The sequence below is a fragment of the Berghia stephanieae genome, chromosome 4 (genome assembly GCF_034508935.2).
Source record: "Berghia stephanieae isolate SIO BIC M18660-M18661 chromosome 4, UCSD_Bste_1.3, whole genome shotgun sequence".
In the NCBI taxonomy this organism is placed as follows: Eukaryota; Metazoa; Mollusca; class Gastropoda; order Nudibranchia; family Aeolidiidae; genus Berghia; species Berghia stephanieae.
Window position 1 is genome coordinate 70,222,111 of NC_088363.1, and position 20,000 is coordinate 70,242,110.

The 20,000-nt window shown below is 35.2% G+C and overlaps 1 protein-coding gene across 2 annotated transcripts in view; it reads left to right on the plus strand.

Annotated features, from left to right (window-relative positions):
- Positions 1-20,000, plus strand: part of LOC144971138 (carbonic anhydrase-related protein 10-like) — a 136,465-nt gene that overhangs the window by 68,590 nt on the left and 47,875 nt on the right. The window contains exon 3 of one of the 2 annotated variants that reach the window (XM_078911578.1): positions 9,578-9,625. The exons of the other annotated variant lie outside the window; for it this stretch is intronic. Within the exon in view, the coding sequence (XP_078767704.1) occupies positions 9,578-9,625 (48 nt within the window). The remainder of the gene's footprint in view (positions 1-9,577; positions 9,626-20,000) is intronic. 2 annotated transcript variants of the gene reach the window in all.

The following is a 20,000-nucleotide window of genomic DNA, read 5'->3' on the forward strand; positions in this document are numbered from 1 at the left end:
AGAATCGATGTATTTCATTCGTATAGAGTTTAAAATTTGGACAGTGGGTATCTATATCTATTGGATGGGATTGGATTGAATTGGGGCTAAGTGCACAGATTTGTAGGTCTGATATCCGAACTCAATTATGGGATTGTTTCAACATTTTTGTAATGAATACCATTTTGCATTGGTTTGAGGGTATTTCAATTGCAACAATAAGCCCAGAGGCTCTTTGGAATCGGAGACAAAGCTGTAGAATGGTTTTCATACTATCTACTAAACAGGCCACAGCGAGTTGTCATAAATGATTCCCTTATATAATCAACAAAGCTGCAATTTGGCGTTCCACAGGTTTCAGTGCTTGACCCTTTTATTTTCACAATGTACACAAAGCCCTTAAGCAACATCATCGCGACCTTCTGTCTCAGTCATCATCTCTATGCCGATGATACCCAGTTATATAATCCCATTTCATTAAAAAAAACATTGAAGAAACAAAAGAGCGACTTGCATCATGTCTAGATGCCGTTTTGCTTACAATTGCCTTCACCATGCATCACCTGAATGCCTTGAATGCCTTGTGAGAGGGAGTATAAACCAACTCGATCTCTGCGATCCGCCAGTTCTTCGCTAATGGAGAAAACCTCCCAAGAACAAAGTTTGCTACTTTGTATTTTCGGCTCCAATCGTATGGAATTCTTACCACCTAAAACCGGACAATGGGAAAGTCTACCTGTCTTGAAACAGCATTTAAAAACCAATCTTTTTCATTCTGCTTATAGTGTTTATGTGAACTTCGTGTGTGACTGTTGTGGTGAATTTGTAGTCGAATGTATGAACTTATGTGAGACCAAAAAAAAAACTGTTGTAAAGCACCTCTGAACACTATTTGTGGATACAAATTAGTATTATCATAAAAATTCTTGAATTTACGACATTCTGCTTACTAACTGATGAACACGTGTGTGTTGATTAACATAATAAGGTTACCTTTACCAGAAGTTTGACACCCTGACCGACTACTTTGTATTTTATCTGACTTTGTTTTTGCCACAACCCCGACGGAATCCATATATACATTTCTAATAACTATGTCAGTTCTACCCTATCGCCACTAATCAAAATTACGTGTTATTTCAATCTCATCCACTAGTCTCCCAGGATTTATCAAACGATAACAACGATGATAATAGCCGTAATGAAAATAATGACGGGTATTATTATAATATCTATAGTGTAAACAATTGTGCCTGCACGAGTTGTCTATTTGAGCGTGGTAATTGATGTGATTTCTGGTGTTGGATGTATGATCAATAAAGTTATTTATTGTTGAATGTCGCTCTCAATGGTGTGATTAAGTCTCCGACGTGTTGTTTGTAATTCAGTTATCCCCCTGAGTTATGGCAATGCCTATTTGCCTATTTATCTATCTATCTATCTATCTATCTATCTATCTATCTATCTATCTATCTATTTATCTATCTATCTATCTACCCTTCTATCTATCTATCTATCTTTTCTATCTATCTATCTATCTATCTATACCTTCTATCTATCTATCTATCTATCTTCTATCTATCTATCTATCTATCTACCTCTATCTATCTATCTATCTATCTATCTATCTATCTATCTATCTATCTATCTATCTATCTATTTATCTATCTATCTATATATCTACCCTTCTATCTATCTATCTATCTATCTATCTATCTATCCATTCATCAATAAATCTACCTATCTACCGATCTATCAATTCACATGTCGGTCTATATTTTTTTTATCTGTCTGTCTATCTATCTATCTATCTATCTACCTATCTATCTATCTATCTATCTATCTATCTATCTATCTATCTATCTATCTATCTATCTATCTATCTATCTATCTATCTATCTATATGTCTATCTATCTATTAGTCTATCTATCTGTATATCTATCTATCTACCTATCTATCTATCTATCTATCTATCTATATTTCAACCTACTATATATTATATATATATTATTATATTATATATTTATATTATATTATTATCATCATCATCAGCATCATCATCATCATCATCATCATTATTATTATTTTATTATTATTTTGTATTATTATTATTATTATTATTATATATTATTATTATTATTATTATTATTATTATTTATTATTATTATCATTATTATTATTAGTTTATACATATCTGTTTTCTATCTGTTAGATATCGATGTATATATCTGTTTATCTATCTATTCCTAAGTCTATTTTATTCACTTATGCATTTGTCAGTATCTATCTATCTATCTATCTATCTATCTATCTATCTATCTATTTATCTACCTATCCTATCTATCTATCTATCTATCTATCTATCTATCTATCTAGCTTTCTATCTGTCTGTCAATCTATCTATCTGTCTACCTTCTATCTATCTATCTGTCTATCTATCTATCAGTATTATCCATCCATCTAGCTACCTATCTATCCATCTATCTATCCATCTACCCATATATCTATCTATCTATCCATCCATCTATCCATCTATCCATCTATCTATCTATTTATCTATCTATCTATCTATCTATCTATCTATCTATCTATCTATCTATCTATCTATCTATCTATTTATCTATCTATCTTTCTTTCTAAAAAATTATACCTGTCCGTCAACCTGTCTGTCTGCCTATTCTCTCCCCTCCCTCGCTTTCCTCCCTCCTCAACCCATCTCTCTCTGTCTCTGTCTCTCTCTTTGTCTCTCTCTCTCTCTGCCTCTCTCTCTCTCTCTCTTTCTCTCTCTCTCTCTCTCTCTCTCTCTCTCTCTCTCTCTCTCTCATGGTGTATTTTTTCCGGACATAACCTCCCACAAGGATGTCCTGGATGCCCTTCCGTCAATGGCTATAATATTATGGCTGAGCTCTGTCAATGTCTTCGCTGTTCATTAGTCTCGTTCTGTGCTACCTCCTTTGAGGGTATCCGTCTGCTCTTTTCCCCCAAATCTCTATTTATCTATCTATTTATTCAGTTGTCTATTACTTTAGTTAATCATTCATCATTTATGTCGTATTTTAAATCCTGCTGAAGGGCAGTTGTTGAAAAAATACTGCTCAAGTGTAATGCCGATATCTGGTATCACCTTTCTAGTGTCCATCTATTTTTACACTTAATTTTTTTTTTCACAACAAATCTAAATGTACATCGTTCTCTTCGTATCCATCAATATAAAATGTTTGTGAATTTCGGCACACATGTTAATGTTAAGTGAAATGTATTGCAAGTACCTCAATCATTTTTAAAAACGTGAGGCTTTTAAAATTTCGTAATATCCACTGACTGAGCTCAAAGATCCTTACACGGTGTCCCAAGCCAACTGCCAGTAAAATTTTACAACTATCGTGTGATATAACACGCCTATAAGGAGCCACTGTAATTGTCATCAGCTAGGCACTTATTATACACACAAGTGTGGTTGGAAAATATGAATAAAAGTCCTTTTAGATGACTCAACTTTGCGCTGCCCACAGAACCTTCGTAATCTGAAAAAGCACTTTTAATTTTTTTGCCTGAGAACTCGTCCTTCGAATATTGATCTTAAAGTTTCAGGTTTGAGAGTTGATGAGAAAACGAGGGCCATCTTAATCGAGATTTGAAGGAAGAGTGTTCTGGCCAACATTTTAAATACGTGTTATTTTTAGATGAGGGAAAGAGCAGTCCTCGAACCCGGGATATACAAGTTAAAAGCTGAACGGCTTATCGAATAGGAGCTCTTTTTCAAACTGCATCTCTCTAAAGTACACACAACTAATGAGACGCGGGCAGTTGTTGTTATTTGAAGGCCTTTATTGTTTTCATTGGATCTTCCCATTGATTTACGTTGAGGTGACACGAGGATCTAGCATGGTGACACCGGCTTTGTGGTCTTGTTTGTGTATCGATAGTCCTGGACTGAGGATTAATTGCTTTTATCTCTACTTCTGAAGATTTTAGATAACTATTATAATATGGATTGTAATCAAATTTTAAAGGCCTTCATGTTGTTCACATTTCGGGATTCGCTCAAAACTTTTGAATAAAGAAGTAACTAAAGTTTATACACAGTTAGGTTTTAGCAAAGTATAAACTTGAAATCAGTTGGTCTCAATTTGAAGTTACGTTGTTATAGAAAAAGTTCATCATCGGCCCAAGATTTGGCTCCAAATCAGTAAGGCTATGGTTCGAGTCCCCCTATGGGCGCCGCAAAGTTGAGTCCTCAGAGAAGGCTCTTTATTCATATTTTTCAACCGATTCAAGCGTAATAATGATAAGAATGTCTGCCGGTAACTGTTGTCTCTGATTAAAATAATTGTAATAGCGTCATGTCTCGTCTTATATTTTAAGACTTGTTGTTGGTTGAGGTTTTCACAATGTTAGGGGTCATTTCTCTATGCAAAAGCTTCTTATTATTTATTTCTCTCTTTGCACGTGTTCCGTCTTCCCTTTCAATGCGCTGAAATGACGTAAATTTTTTGCACGGAGATGACGTTGAAATATTACAGGGAAGATGGATGTCAGAAGAGCAGAACAGGAACAGAAGAAAACTTGTCACTTATTTTTGATTGATTCTTTCTAGTTAAACCAGGAAACCGTGTGGTTTTGAAATGTCAAAACAAAAGCAACGACATGCTTGATTGATATGGATAAACAATATCATATATCACTTTGTTTACATTCTCTCACATGAAAAATCTCAACGTTTACGGTAGGGTTATGTTACCAGATATACAACGACAAAAATGCAGCTTGTGCAATCTGTATAAATGTGAACATGCATTTCATGCACGTTTTGAAATTGTTTTAGGTCCCTTCAATCCGCAGCATATTTTTTCCAGTTCATAAAAAGTTTTTGCTAGTAGGAGACCCGCAATATTTGAAATAAAGCCTTTTACAAACAGGCACCCATCCATGTTAATTATTACTTCATTGTTGAGCATTTAAGTGTTCAACATATCGATTTGATCACAGTCCCTTTTTTAAGGTGACAGACAAAGATTTCATACATTGATTGAATGAGAATTTGGTTGTGATCTTGTGAGAGCAGTTTTCTGTGGTCTAAAGCAAAACCTTTTTATGAACTGGAAAAAATCTGCTGCGGATTTAGCAAGTTTGCATTTTTGTGGGTTTCCCAGAAAAGAAAAAAACAACTTCACTCGTCCTGTAGCTCCGAAGCTGTCTCTTCAACGCAAGACACGAGACGCGCTAACTGTTGATGGTCTCTTAGAAAAATTGAGTATAAAACTAAAACTGATTGAAAGAGCCAGTTGAATCAAATTTTGAGATTGTAGTTGAAAGTGACCAGTTCGTTAACATGTGCCAGATTAAATAAAAACAAAACATAGTGTGAAAAGCGATCTTATCACGATCCATTCTGACATGGATCTCATAGGTTATCGAGATCAGGTTTCTTATGTATATAATCAAAATACAAAGGCATGAACACTTGCAGTGTTCAGGATTTGTTTTTGTTGTTGTTTTTTAAATGAAATTACAAAGTGATAAATTTATGGTTCGAGCGTGACTAAGCATTAACGAATTGGAATATTATGTCCTGCCATCATGCCCGTCCGTACCCTTCATTATCTATTTCCAGTCAACTGGCAAACCTTCCTTAATGGGAGCGATCTATATTCATGTTTTCGTCCAACCGAGTCATCAATCACGTGATTTGTTGCTGTCCAACGATTGGACATTTATGAACATTTATGAAAGTTGTAAATATACCCATGTGTCAAGCTGAACACAATGACCAATCGTAATGTTAAATAGTTCAAAATATGTGAACACTTTTCACTATGTAGGTAACTTTGAGCACATTTTGCAATGTGACCAATGACCTCGAGCACATGGAAAGTTAATATAGACCATGCCCATTCCGCATCGACCTTTGGTACATGTTAAATAGACAAATAGGTCCGTCCCACTGGTAGTGAGTATTTATCACAATGTTTGACACACAGATGAAGGAATTAAATCGCAACACCTGGCGACACTAGTTTTTTTCAATCGTCTTCGTTAAAAGTGTGAGTGATGCTCAGGATCTGTGGTCTGTTTGCTCCGGGTGATTGGCAAGTACTTAAGGTGGCTTTAGGTCGTCGATTCATAGTTATCGGTTGATATCAGGGGCAAAATGTACTTTATTTTAAATTTTCGAGTAAAAGATAATACAACTGAAAATTTCAACTAAAATAAAATATACGATAACTGGTGTAATTTTAAAAAGAGTATGTTGATTGAATAACCCGGGACTCGTACTACAAGACAATAGTTTTTTTAAAAAGCATCTATATCAATAACTTGCTTACATAGCAACAAGAGATCACATGACCATTAGGCGGAAGCATCCATTGTACGATCTGACAACTCTGATCAGCAATAATCAAGCAACAGATATCTTTCATATAAAAACACGAAATATACTCTAATAAGATAGGGACAGAGCCTATCTCTATAGATGAAGACTTACAAGACTATTTACTGAATTATATTTTTTCAGCGCTTTTGGTGTGATCATGCCGCATCGTTCACTAAACAATGCAACTATTATATTGATATGGAACATGCCCAAAATAAATTACCTTAATTTGAATTATAGGCGGGGTAATTTTTATTGATTCTTTTTCAGTTAAAACATTTGCAATAAACAATATACACAAGAATAAATGCTTAATGAAACTGATGGAATTAGGACCAGTAGGTGCAATTTAGACGAACTACGTCTATATTCAGAACTGTTTATAACATGGTCTTGTGTTCTTTGCATATAATAATGTATGTTCCTGTGATGCCATTAGCGTTTAAAAAATCAAAACCCCCAACATTATTTGTATTGCCATCATAATATAGATATTCGTATTTCAAATGCCTAATATGAGTGAAGCGGTTATTTGGTGACGGAAACTTTTTTCCAACTCGATTTTTAGGTTAAATTGCGCCAATTTTATGCTTAAATCGCCGTCAAGTGGAGTAAATAGATACGTTACTCGTGTATCCAGTCTTGTTATATTCCAATCGTGTTCGTCAATTATTTGTTTTCTTACTCGTTAAAACTCACAACAGCGTAGATTTGATCACAAATTGTGAAACAAAAACGCTAAAAGGAAACATTTATTTAGTTTTAGCTCATGCTGCGCCATGTATTCATGTATTGATATATAAATTGTATAATCAATAGCTTTATTTAACAATGCAATTCGTCCTTAGTGAGTGTGATTTATTTTACAGCTTATTTGGAGCAAAACCTAATATTTTCGCAGTAGCGTAGTTATACAATTGATTTTTTAAAGCAAGCATTCTTTCTATCATATTCTTCTCTTTCCATCTCTCCATCTATATATATATATATATATATATATATATAATATATATATATATATATATATATATCCATCCATCTATCTATCTATCAATCTATCTATCTATCATCTATCTATCTATCTATCTATCTATCTATCTATCTACTATCTATCTATCTATCTATCTATCTATCTATCTCTCTGTCTTTCTATCTATCTATCTATCTATCTATCTATCTATCTATCTATCTATCTATCTATCTCGCTGTCTATCTATCTATCTATCTATCTAAATATCTATCTATATGTCTCTATAGCTCTATCTCTTATCAATCTATTTCTATCAATCTATTTTTCTATTAATCGCTACATATATTTACTATCGCCAGAGTATATATATATATATATATATATATATATATATATATATATATATATATTATATATGGTGTGTGTGTGTGAGTTTGTGTGTATGTTTGTATCTACCTGTTTGTCTGTCCATCTGTTGATTTGTCCAAATACATATCACATATGGTCTAATTGATTTGTCTCTCCGTCCTCTTGATGCATCACTGTCAAACTGATTGACGTAGTTTTATAAGTCTACATTTAACTTTAATCAACAATCTTCCACTCAATCTGCGTACTCGCCATGCTGAATGCGCGTCACAATTATTCAGTTATTAGCCGAGCGGGCCATGTGGAATCAAGCTTCTATTCCATAAAGTAATAGTCGTCTGTTATGCGTTCTTATTGTAACAGCACTCTTACAACAACGGTTACTGCCGGTAGCCAGATACATATTCAGCCCTGAGTCGAGTGGGGTCATGCGTGTAAAGTGTCTCACCCAAGTACATAACGGGCTTATTTCTAAAACCCATTTCATCACTGACCACGCACAACATGGCTTGATTTTGCTACAAGAAGAGGCATCGTATCGTTGAGCCACAGACACCACGCTATAAGACGGAAGCAATCAATTCCATAGTCATATTAAATCATCTCTCCACATAATATTATTATAATTTGCATTATTTTTCTCGGCATCGTGACATATTACACCTTCTCCTGTTCGAATATCTCCGCAATTATTTCTCGACATCTTATCTCTTATTGATGCACAAAGGGCAATGATTCCTCTTTACTTTAAAAAAAAAACTCACTCTATTCTGCTAGTTTTTGCGTGTCGTGCACTCTATGTACTTTAAAATAATTTAGGAATGAGTCATGATGATTTTTTGTTCAATTGGTTGCTTTCAAATCTGTGTTGTAGCTACATGTGTCGATATGGTTATGGCTTAATGTATTTCCTTATTTCTGTTTCATTTATACTAGAATGGCACGTGCAATTTGACGATTTGGTTTGATGGGTTGCCGAATATAGTCTGTGTTATATTATCCCTGACAAGCATTTGAAGGGTACATGGGGAAAACTACAAGTGTCCATCTTTGAAATGTTTGTGACTGTCCCCTTTAAGTAATCTCAGTGGCTAAATGTTCCCTCTATAAACAGAACAGCGGAAAAAATACAACTATAACTCTTTAATGATTGTAATTTTTCGCCGTTCTATTTATAGAGGGAAATATTAGACCAGTGATGACATCCCTCAAAAGGGAAAGGGGGGGGGGGGTTCAAGTCACAAACATTTCAAAATGTGGACATCTGTAGTTTTCTCCCTGAGCTCTTCATTGAATTCTTTGTGTAGATGTCTTGGCACACAAAACACAATATCATATTGTTATAATATACTTTTATTATCTATAACTTCCCAAACCTTTTGGGGGTATTATGGTGTTCATGCTCGTCCAATTTTTAAGCTCTTGGTTTGCTCTTGACACTTTGCTGTGTTTGTGTATGTGTTTATTTTTGTGTTTTGTTTGTTTTCTTTTTCTTTCTGTTTTTTTAAAACGAAGACACATCAATTTTTCTGTAAACGCCATTCATTTTACAGGTAGTCTTGAAATTTGTCGAAGTTTGAAATTGAATAAAGAGTTGGGAGAGTTTGTCCAAAAATAAAAAGATGAGCACTCTTCATGGTATTATAGTTATAAACAATCGATTGCCCCCAAGAAATCAATCCAACACCAATCTCTTTCTTTTCTGCGCACGACAAAAAACAATCAGTTGAATCCACTACCTCTCAATGTGATTCTATTCTACTTATTTGCTTATTTAGTTCATGCTTCACTTTTCTTTTCTGGTACTTGACCATAGCACATTGTTTTCATTTTTATTTCTGACCATTTTACTGTATGCATGATCTGTTTGCTTCCTTGACAGGCGACAAGAACTTGTGGTCTCTGTGGTGGTCTTATGAAGGGATATCAGGTAGGAGTTCTCTGCCTAATTGTCCATTAATCAACTCATCTACTTACTATCCATTGAATTCATTCATCAATTAACCCATTCATTTATATGTCTTTCAATGTAGTCATCAATCTAACCGTTTGTTGACCGATCTACCCGATTTGCGTCCATTCACTCATCCATTTAATCCACCATCCATCTGTCAACCAAATCGATATGCGAAGGATGAGTTTTGTAGCCAAATGATTAAATACGTGTTTTCTCAGAGTACGGCAGTTAACTGTTAAATAAAACACATTTTTAAAAAAGTTTGGCCAGAAACCACCTTCAAATATCACTCAACTGAAATAATTCTTCAAGGGAGTCTCAGAATTGGGAGTTTTTGACAAGATGAGGGTTTTTTATTGATTGATCAATAAGAATTTTATGGCCAACAATTCTTGAATGTGTTTTTTTCCAGAGTAGAGCAGTGATGATCTAGGGACACCAATGTGAAAGTATTCTACGATATAAGATATGTAACTATAAAATCACACATAATAAATCCAGTTAATCACGCCAGCTTTAGACAGATCCAATGATCCACCATTCATTAATCGATGAATTAATTTAACAATTATTTGATAAGATTAATCGATTTATCGTTTATCCATTCATTCAATCATCAATAAACCGCCAATCTGTCCTATGAGACAATTATCTTGTCAAACGAATATCTCTATTTGATGTTTCATAACACCTTCCAGGCGTGAATAGGGCAATTTGAATGGTCATTTAGTGTGGAAAAGGTAAGGGGGGGGGGGGGGGGATCTTGGTTGAATAAATAAATCGAGCAATAGTTTACTGTACACAGCCTTAATCGTTCTTTATATTTTAAACTGTGGGCTAATCACTTATTTGTCCAAAATGCATGAGTTTTTTTTTACTATGTGGAATGATATAAAATGGTTTGCCACAATTTTTCTGCCTAAGACACCTACATCAATACGCGATCTGACGTGTTTTGACCACAAATCTCTTGTTAAAACAACATTTTGGTTTAACTTGTTGCATGGTTGAATTCTATTTACGGAAGTGTATCTTTCTTTAAAATAAAGAATAAATTGTTTTGCACCCAGTGATTTTTCGAAGTTTCTTCTGTGTCCAATTGCTTTTTTAATCATGATTTATCGATATAGGCTATTTCATCTATTCTTTCTCCTATTCCCCCCCCCCCACCCCCACCCCCGTCCCTCCCCCGCGCTCTCCACCTATCTTTGTGGCTTGCTGCCCCGTGTTCAATATAACTTATTTTGGTATCTCTTCTTTTTCTAGTCTCCCACTTACCTATTCTCAATATATACATCATTGACAATTTTCTTTCCATGCACCGCAATCCACACACACACACACACACACGCACACACACACACTCTCTCTCTCACACTTCTATCTATCTATCTATCTATCTATCTATCTATCTATCTATCTATCTATCTGTCTCTCTCTCTCTCTCTCTCATCTTTCCAATTTGTCTTCACGCCCTACATTTACAAGAAGATTTCCGTCTCTCCTCCCTCATATCTATCTATCTATCTGTCTATCTATCTATCTATCTATCTATCTATCTATCTTATTCACTCTTTGTCACCCACTCATCTACTTACCTACCTACCTACCTATCTATCTATCTATCTATCTATCTATCTATCTATCTATCTATCTATCTATCTATCTATCTATCTATCTATCTATCTATCTATCTATCTAACTGCCTATCTATCCAGCTATCTATCTATCTATCTATCTATCTATCTATCTATCTATCTATCTATCTATCTATCTATCTATCTATCTATCTATCTATCTATCTCCATTTATCTATCTATATATAGATATCTATCTATCTCCCTTTCTTTTTTCTCTCTCTGTTTCAAAACACGCACACAAAAACAAACAAACAAAAAGGAAAGCAAAACAAAACCAAACACATAAATCATTCCACACAAAAAATCAAGCACAAGCAGACACATACACTCACAATATACAAATACAAACACACAGAACGGGAAAGGAAGGGAGGGGGAGGGGGGGGGGCGAATATTGGTTTGAGCCAACATAAGAGCAGATCGTGTGGCAAACAAAGAACAATAGAGAGAGGGTTTAAGGGTGTTGTTTACGATCACAAATGTCTTTTCTTCTTTCATAATCAAATTACGAGGTAACTCAATGGTTGTTTACGATCATCCCTGTCTCGAGATGTGGTATAGAGTTGTTATTTGAAGACGTTAACGGTGGTATCGAGACGTTTCAGGTTTCCCCTTTATCATCACGTGAATGAACACCGACAACGTATTAAAAACAATAAATGAAATATGACAGGCTTCATCGGCCAGGATTTTTTGTCGCAGTCAGCAACATATTGATTTTATTTTCCCTCTTGAGAAATGTAGGGTTGGGCTGGTGTTTGCTTTTGTCATTTAAGTTTCAACTTTTTGTTGTCATTTTTAAAAAAAATAAATATTTGCAACAATGTACGTCACAGTTTTGACACTTATGTGTAAGTCTGCATTATTGCTGTATGACTAATTTTCATATTTAGATAATGCTCTGTAGTATTATCTATTCTAGGGGTTCCGATAGTTCAACTGGTCTCGATGGCTCAAGAGGTTCTGAGGGCTCAGTTGGTAAAGCAGTCGCTTCACAACCAAATTGACTGAGATCGATCCCGGATGCCGTCGAGAGTATTTTTCTGAGCCTCTTGTCCATCCAGCTGTGATTAGGTAGCGCGGTCTGTTAGATCTGGCTGAAAATACTTTGCGATAGACTAACCTCATATCCAAAAGGTGGAAAGCAATTGCTATTGTCCATTTCATGCTGTATAAACCGCGATAAATTCCGGATCTATGGGTCTAATGACTCCGAAGGATTACTATAATTTATTCACGTGTAGAGATAGCTCGTTAAAAAAAGCTTTTACATAGAACAAAATCCACATTATAATGAAACAAGATGTCCCAATCAAAATGTAACACTCACTATGTAGGATGGAAAAGACAAGAAGTTGTTAGATTTTTTTCGACAACAACAACGTCACAGTTGGGTACCCATTTTAAACTTTAGTATGGTGAGAAAATGTGGGTAAAGTGCCATTTCCAAGAACTAAACTTTGCACTGCATACAACGGGATTCAATAGGATTCATTTTGTACTCATCTCTTACGGCCAGAGAGGTGATTGAGTCTTAATATTCCATCGAAAAGAGTTTTCTCTCTCTCTCTCTCTCTCTCTCTCTCTCTCTCTCTCTCTCTCTATCTATCTATCTCTTTTTCTTTCTTTCTTTCTTTCTTTCCTTCTCTCTCACTCTTTCTCTCTTTCGTTCTTTCTCTATTGTGTCCTCACTAACTCTCTCTCTCTCTCTCTCTCTCTCTCTCTATTGCACACATACCCACACACACACACACATACACACACACAGTTTCTCCCTCTCTCTACCACAGACAGACACACACGTACACACACATAGACATATATATATATATATATATATATATATATATATATATATATATATATATATATATACTTAATAACATATTATAGGCGTTGATAGCAAATCTGTACTGGACCCAATATACCAAAATAAGAAGCGGCAAAATATTTGATCCTGGGTAAATCAAGCGGTGTGTCCGACGAGGTTGTGTCCTCTCAGCGTGCCTTTTCAACTTATATACAGAATCTATATTCAGAGAAATAGAGATGATGCACGGCTTGTTGTGAATGGAAGAAACATCAATAACTTGAGATATGCAGACGATACAGTACTATTGGCAACAAACAAAGAAGACCTGCAGAAACTAGTAGATGAGACCGATAAGTATGGACTGAAAATTAATATACAGAAAACTAAAATATTGGTATTCATACCAGCAGAAGAAAAACCCAAAGCTATCATAACAGTAGACGGAAAAGTAATAGAACAAGTACAAGCTTATACATACCTCGGCCAGTACATCACAGAAGATGGCAGATCTATTGCAGAGGTCAAAAGAAGGATCAGCATTGCCAAAACAAACTTCATGAAAATGAGAAAAATCCTCACTTGCTTAAAACTATAAACAAAAACAAAATGCGTATGGCTAAATGTTACGTATGGTCCACATTCCTGTATGCCTGTGAAACATGGACCATAACGAAGGAGATAAAAAGAAAAAATGATGCCTTTGAGATGTGGGTATACCGCAGAATTCTGAGAGCACCATGGACCAGAAAGAAATCAAACATTCTTGTTCTTATTGATGCAGGCCAAAGGTCCAGAAAATTGTTGGCAAAAATGAAAATGAGAAAACGGAACTATTATGGACACGTTCGGAGATACAACACCATCCAAAAATCAGTGCTTGAGGGAGAAGTAGGTGGCAGAAAGGCACAGGGCAAACCAAAGAAGCCCTGGATAGGAAATGTGGGGGCAACAACTGCAAAAAAGATAATCGGCGTTCCATGGCATTCAATCTCTGTAGGGAGACGGAACTCCGGTAAGGTAAGGCAACATATTATAGAGTGCAATTTGACCTTTTATAACTAGAAACTTGATTCAAAATGCCTACATCGGGAATTATGACATTTAAGCTACCCAGTTAGAATATGATTTCATATAGTTTTGTTTGTTTGTTTTTTGTTTTTTTTTTTTGTTTTTTTTTGTAGCTTTTTTTTCGGGTTTTTTTCTTTTTCTATTTTTTCTTTGTTTTGCTATTTTTTCTTTCTTCTTTTTCTTCTTCTTCTTCTTCTCCTTTTGTGTGTGTTGATTTGTTTGTTTTGTTCACATTGCTTATTTAGTTGTCGCTGTTCCTCAAACAACTAGAGTGTATGATGTATTTAAAACGATATTTTAACCCTTGCATTTGGAATTTCCAATCAGATCCAACTATTTTATATATATATATATATATATATATATATATATATATATATATATATATATATATGTATATATATATATATATATATATATATATATATATATATATACACCCATAATTATTCTTATGGTCAAATAGTCAAACCTTAATTTCGGTCAAAAATGTAAGTATAACCAAAAAGATTTTACCCCCCCCCCCCCCCCCCCAGACAATCAGAAATAACATGGGCGGGGTTATTGCGTGGGTATAATAAAAGGATTCTGGGGCTCTTGTGTTTGAATCCTCGATCTCGGTCCCAAATGCGGCGTTTGAAAAGTCGCAAAATAGTTGGATCTGATTGGAAATTCCAAATGCAAGGGTTAAAAGATCCTTTTAAATACATCATACACTCTAGTTGTTTGAGGAACAGCGACAACTAAATAAACAATGTGAACAAAACAAACAAATCAACACACACAAAAGGAGAAGAAGAAGAAGAAGAAAAAGAAGAAAGAAAAAATAGCAAAACAAAGAAAAAATAGAAAAAGAAAAAAACCCGAAAAAAAAGCTACAAAACAAAAAAACAAAAAAAAAACAAAAAACAAACAAACAAAACTATATGAAATCATATTCTAACTGGGTAGCTTAAATGTCATAATTCCCGATGTAGGCATTTTGAATCAAGTTTCTAGTTATAAAAGGTCAAATTGCACTCTATAATATGTTGCCTTACCTTACCGGAGTTCCGTCTCCCTACAGAGATTGAATGCCATGGAACGCCGATTATCTTTTTTGCAGTTGTTGCCCCCACATTTCCTATCCAGGGCTTCTTTGGTTTGCCCTGTGCCTTTCTGCCACTACTTCTCCCTCAAGCACTGATTTTTGGATGGTGTTGTATCTCCGAACGTGTCCATAATAGTTCCGTTTTCTCATTTTCATTTTTGCCAACAATTTTCTGGACCTTTGGCCTGCATCAATAAGAACAAGAATGTTTGATTTCTTTCTGGTCCATGGTGCTCTCAGAATTCTGCGGTATACCCACATCTCAAAGGCATCATTTTTTCTTTTTATCTCCTTCGTTATGGTCCATGTTTCACAGGCATACAGGAATGTGGACCATACGTAACATTTAGCCATACGCATTTTGTTTTTGTTTATAGTTTTAAGCAAGTGAGGATTTTTCTCATTTTCATGAAGTTTGTTTTGGCAATGCTGATCCTTCTTTTGACCTCTGCAATAGATCTGCCATCTTCTGTGATGTACTGGCCGAGGTATGTATAAGCTTGTACTTGTTCTATTACTTTTCCGTCTACTGTTATGATAGCTTTGGGTTTTTCTTCTGCTGGTATGAATACCAATATTTTAGTTTTCTGTATATTAATTTTCAGTCCATACTTATCGGTCTCATCTACTAGTTTCTGCAGGTCTTCTTTGTTTGTTGCCAATAGTACTGTATCGTCTGCATATCTCAAGTTATTGATGTTTCTTCCATTCACAACAAGCCGTGCATCATCTCTATTTCTCTGAATATAGATTCTGTATATAAGTTGAAAAGGCACGCTGAGAGGACACAACCTCGTCGGACACCCCGCTTGATTTCCCCAGGATCAAATATTTTGCCGCTTCTTATTTTGGTATATTGGGTCCAGTACAGATTTGCTATAAACGCCTGTAATATGTTATTAAGTTAAGAATTTGCACAGAGTGAAGCGGGATATTCAAAAAGTTTTTACCAAAGCACACAAAAATATACGATCCATTTATGCCTATTGGATCCCATATATTCATTGACCACGCTCAATGTTGCTTGAAATAAAAGAATTTTAAAGGCAATAAGCAATAGCATCGGCAATAATGTCACGCTGATCTCAAATTTTAATTACAAACTTGAGCCGGAAGGAAATCGCTACGTCGCGTAGAAAGCGCCGCCTATCGCCTAATGTCGAAAGGAATTATAAATTGTGAATTACTAATCCCGAATAAGCTACCTGTTTTTACGCCTTTCTAGAACCCCCTTGACTGCCTCAGTTAATGTGTTAAAGTGTAATCAATACATCTTTGTATTAGATATCGTTGGTGTGGACAATCTTTGCATGCATGTTTACAGCCAAGACACCTTTGCATGCACGCTTAAAGCCTAAACACCAACCAGCTAGTTTCTTGGCTTTAAATACGCGACATAATCTCTTTCTAAATCAAGTCTCCATCTCGATCTTAACCACAGAATAAAGAGAAGGGGCTACCTCTTTATACTGTGATTTCAACCCCCATGCTCATTCCTTAAGAATTCCTTCTTTGAAATGTCTGTTTTTCTGGGAAAAGAAATTGATGATTTATATTCTGAAACAAAACTAAACATGAACACAAATAAACACACACACACACACACACACACACACACACATACACACTCACAATGTGACATATAATGTGCATTAAAAAAATTCCACCGGATTGGTTGTGACACTCCTCAGCTTCCAAAATTCAATATAATTATACAAAGAAACATGTATGTAAAAGTAAACAAAAATTACCATTCATATTAAGTTCTATTATTTTCTATAAAAGTTGAGTACTATTATTTCATGGTTTATGTTTTTATAATTTCGTGCAATATGTACATAATGTACACTTACGGAAACACTGCAATGGTTTTTAATCCAGTACTGGTTGGTTACATAGCGCGTGAAGACAAAAGCGGTATCAAACTTGAATAGCATGTTCTTTTGTGATTGGAATATTACCAAATTTGATGGCGGAATGGTTGGCTGAGTGACATCTGTGAAAATATGAGATAAATCCCATCGGAATTAAAACGGAATGAATTGAACCCCGAAACCTGATTTTAGAATCAAAATTATAGCAAATACTGATTTTTTTCCTTTAAGTTTTCGCAATCTAAGACATTGTATTCAATTCTCCACACAAACGAATTGAAATTGTTCCCAAGTTTCATGTCTATGTCTTGTAATTCAATTCCCAGCACCCATGTCATCCCGGCATAATACCGCTTTGAGACGGTGGGTCACATATTTATAGAAAATAAAATAAAATTCACTTTACTCATCCCATAGGGGAAATTTGTCTCTAGGGTCTATTCTTAGGGAAGACTGGGATAACCCAGGCGTCAGCCGCAGTGCAGCGCCGCAAATCGAAATAGAGCGAGGTGACTTGCTCAAGGCCACGCAACGCAGTGGCGGGTGATCGAACTTCGGGTACGAAGCAAAGACTTTACCGCTGAGCCACAGTGCCCCCATTGCAAAAATTACGGACATAAGGAAGAGCAAATTAAATGGAATTAGTATTGTCCATATTCTTGTTGGAAAGTGTAATATCAACCCTTTTTTTAACAATTCCAACAACAGCAGGACATTACTCGGCTGCACTGGTCGATGATCGTAAAGACTTTCTCATAAGATCAAAACATCAATGCTATGGCCAGGCCCAGTTTAAGTCCTGACTTGAACAACAACAAGCACGTTCGAGGACATGTTAAGGATGTCGCAATGATAGGCGGGATACCATTGAGAACCTCAACGATTTGACAGCAGCAGTAGTTGGAGAGGAAGAAGTTTTCCTTAAGTGGAAATTCAATATTCCATGAGGCGACGAGTGTTTTCATGCTTCAAGAAGAATGGTCAAGAATAAAGAGAGATAGAGAAAGAGAAAGAAAGAAAGAAAGAGAGAGAGAGAGAGAGAGAGAGAGAGATAGATAGAGAGAGAGAGAGAACGAGAGAGAGAGAGAAAAAAGTGAGAGAGATGAGGAAGAGAGAGAAATAGAGAAAGGGGGAAGAAAGAGATAGATAGAGATAGATATATAGATAGAGAGAGAGAGAGAGAGAGAGAGAGAGAGAGAGAGAGAGAGAGAGAGAGTGAGAGAAAAGAGAGAGTAGAGAGAGAGAGAAGAGAGTGAGCGAGAGAGACAGAGAGAGAAATAGAGAGAGAGAGAGAGAGAGAGAGAGAGAGATTAAGAATCAGAAAAGTACCAGCAAAAATCAAAATTAAAAAAAAATAGCTATGAGGATGGATTCAAACCTAGATCCTTCTTTTCCATTCACCAGTATCCTGTAATAGCTATCGTTCAATACTGCCATGTATTTTCTCATTCAAATCTTAGTCGAGTTGGGTTATGGGTTTACAATTCCATTATCCAAGTACAAAACGCTGGCATCATTCTTCCCCCTTAAAGTGCTTTAGCACATTGCGCTATTTTAAACATTAACGATTTTTTTCCTTTTCGCTTTTTTTTTCAATTTTAATCATTGATCTTCGTTCAAAGCTCTTAAAGATTTTACCAGAAGAGAAACCGTATTCATTTCGCTCACCTACACCATCATTAATTTAGTTTGATATGAGTAGGTAAACCATTAATTCCCACGCTTTAAAGATTTACTTAGTCCTCCCACAACTCACCGAAACAGAATGTATATTTAAAAATGATAATTTCAGGAATCGTTAAACATAGACACGCCTCTTTTTTTTTCGGTCATGGTGCCACAAACGTTCAATTACATGGGAAATAATATCGAATCGCAGTCTCTTGAGTAATAAAATGGCAATATGATACTCGACATTTAGTGTACATAATGTGGGCGATGTATTAATCGATCGATATGTTATCATTATTGTATTATTGTTATCACACAATGGGGATAATAATAAATGTAGGTCATGGAAACATTGCATTTTGGGATACAGAATAATTTCCTGGCCATTCAAAACTTGTCCTCTCCTCACTATAGATTATGCACTGGTTAACTGTCGTACTCTGGACAGACTCATATGAAAAAAATGGCTAGAAAACTCGTCATTCAAATATTGATCGATTTAAAAGACCCTCATCTTGACAAAAACTATATATATATATATATATATATATATATATATATATATATATATATATATATATATATATATATATATATTTATCAGGGAGGTTGATTTGAGGAGTCTGGTAAAGAGGTACATTCCTCCCAGACACCTCAAATCAACCTCTCTGGTGACTCCAGGAACTCTGGACGAAACAATGTTGTAGGAGAATAAGTAAAAACAAGATGAGAACAAATAATTACTAATTCGCTCCAAGAATTTGTCGAGCAGTCTACATTGTTCCAGCTAACTCCCCCTCAATCAGACACACACACACACACACACACACACACACACACAAATACAAAATAATATATATATATTATATATATATATATATATATATAATAGATAAATATAAAAATAAATATATATATATATATATATATATATATATATATATTAGAGAGAGAGAGAGAGAGAGAGAGAGAGAGAGAGAGAGAGAGAGGAGGGGAGGGGAGACTTTCCCAATGACATAGCAGGAGTGCATTTGCATTTGTCTCCAAATCTGCCTCAAATTCCGTTCACTTCTGCTTATTTTTTTTTACCAAAGTAACCCCATCAATAATGACGCTTTTCAACGCGGCCTTAAAAGTCTAATATTATTTACTTCGGTACTTTAAAGTAAGGTCAAGGTCATGGCATAAACGG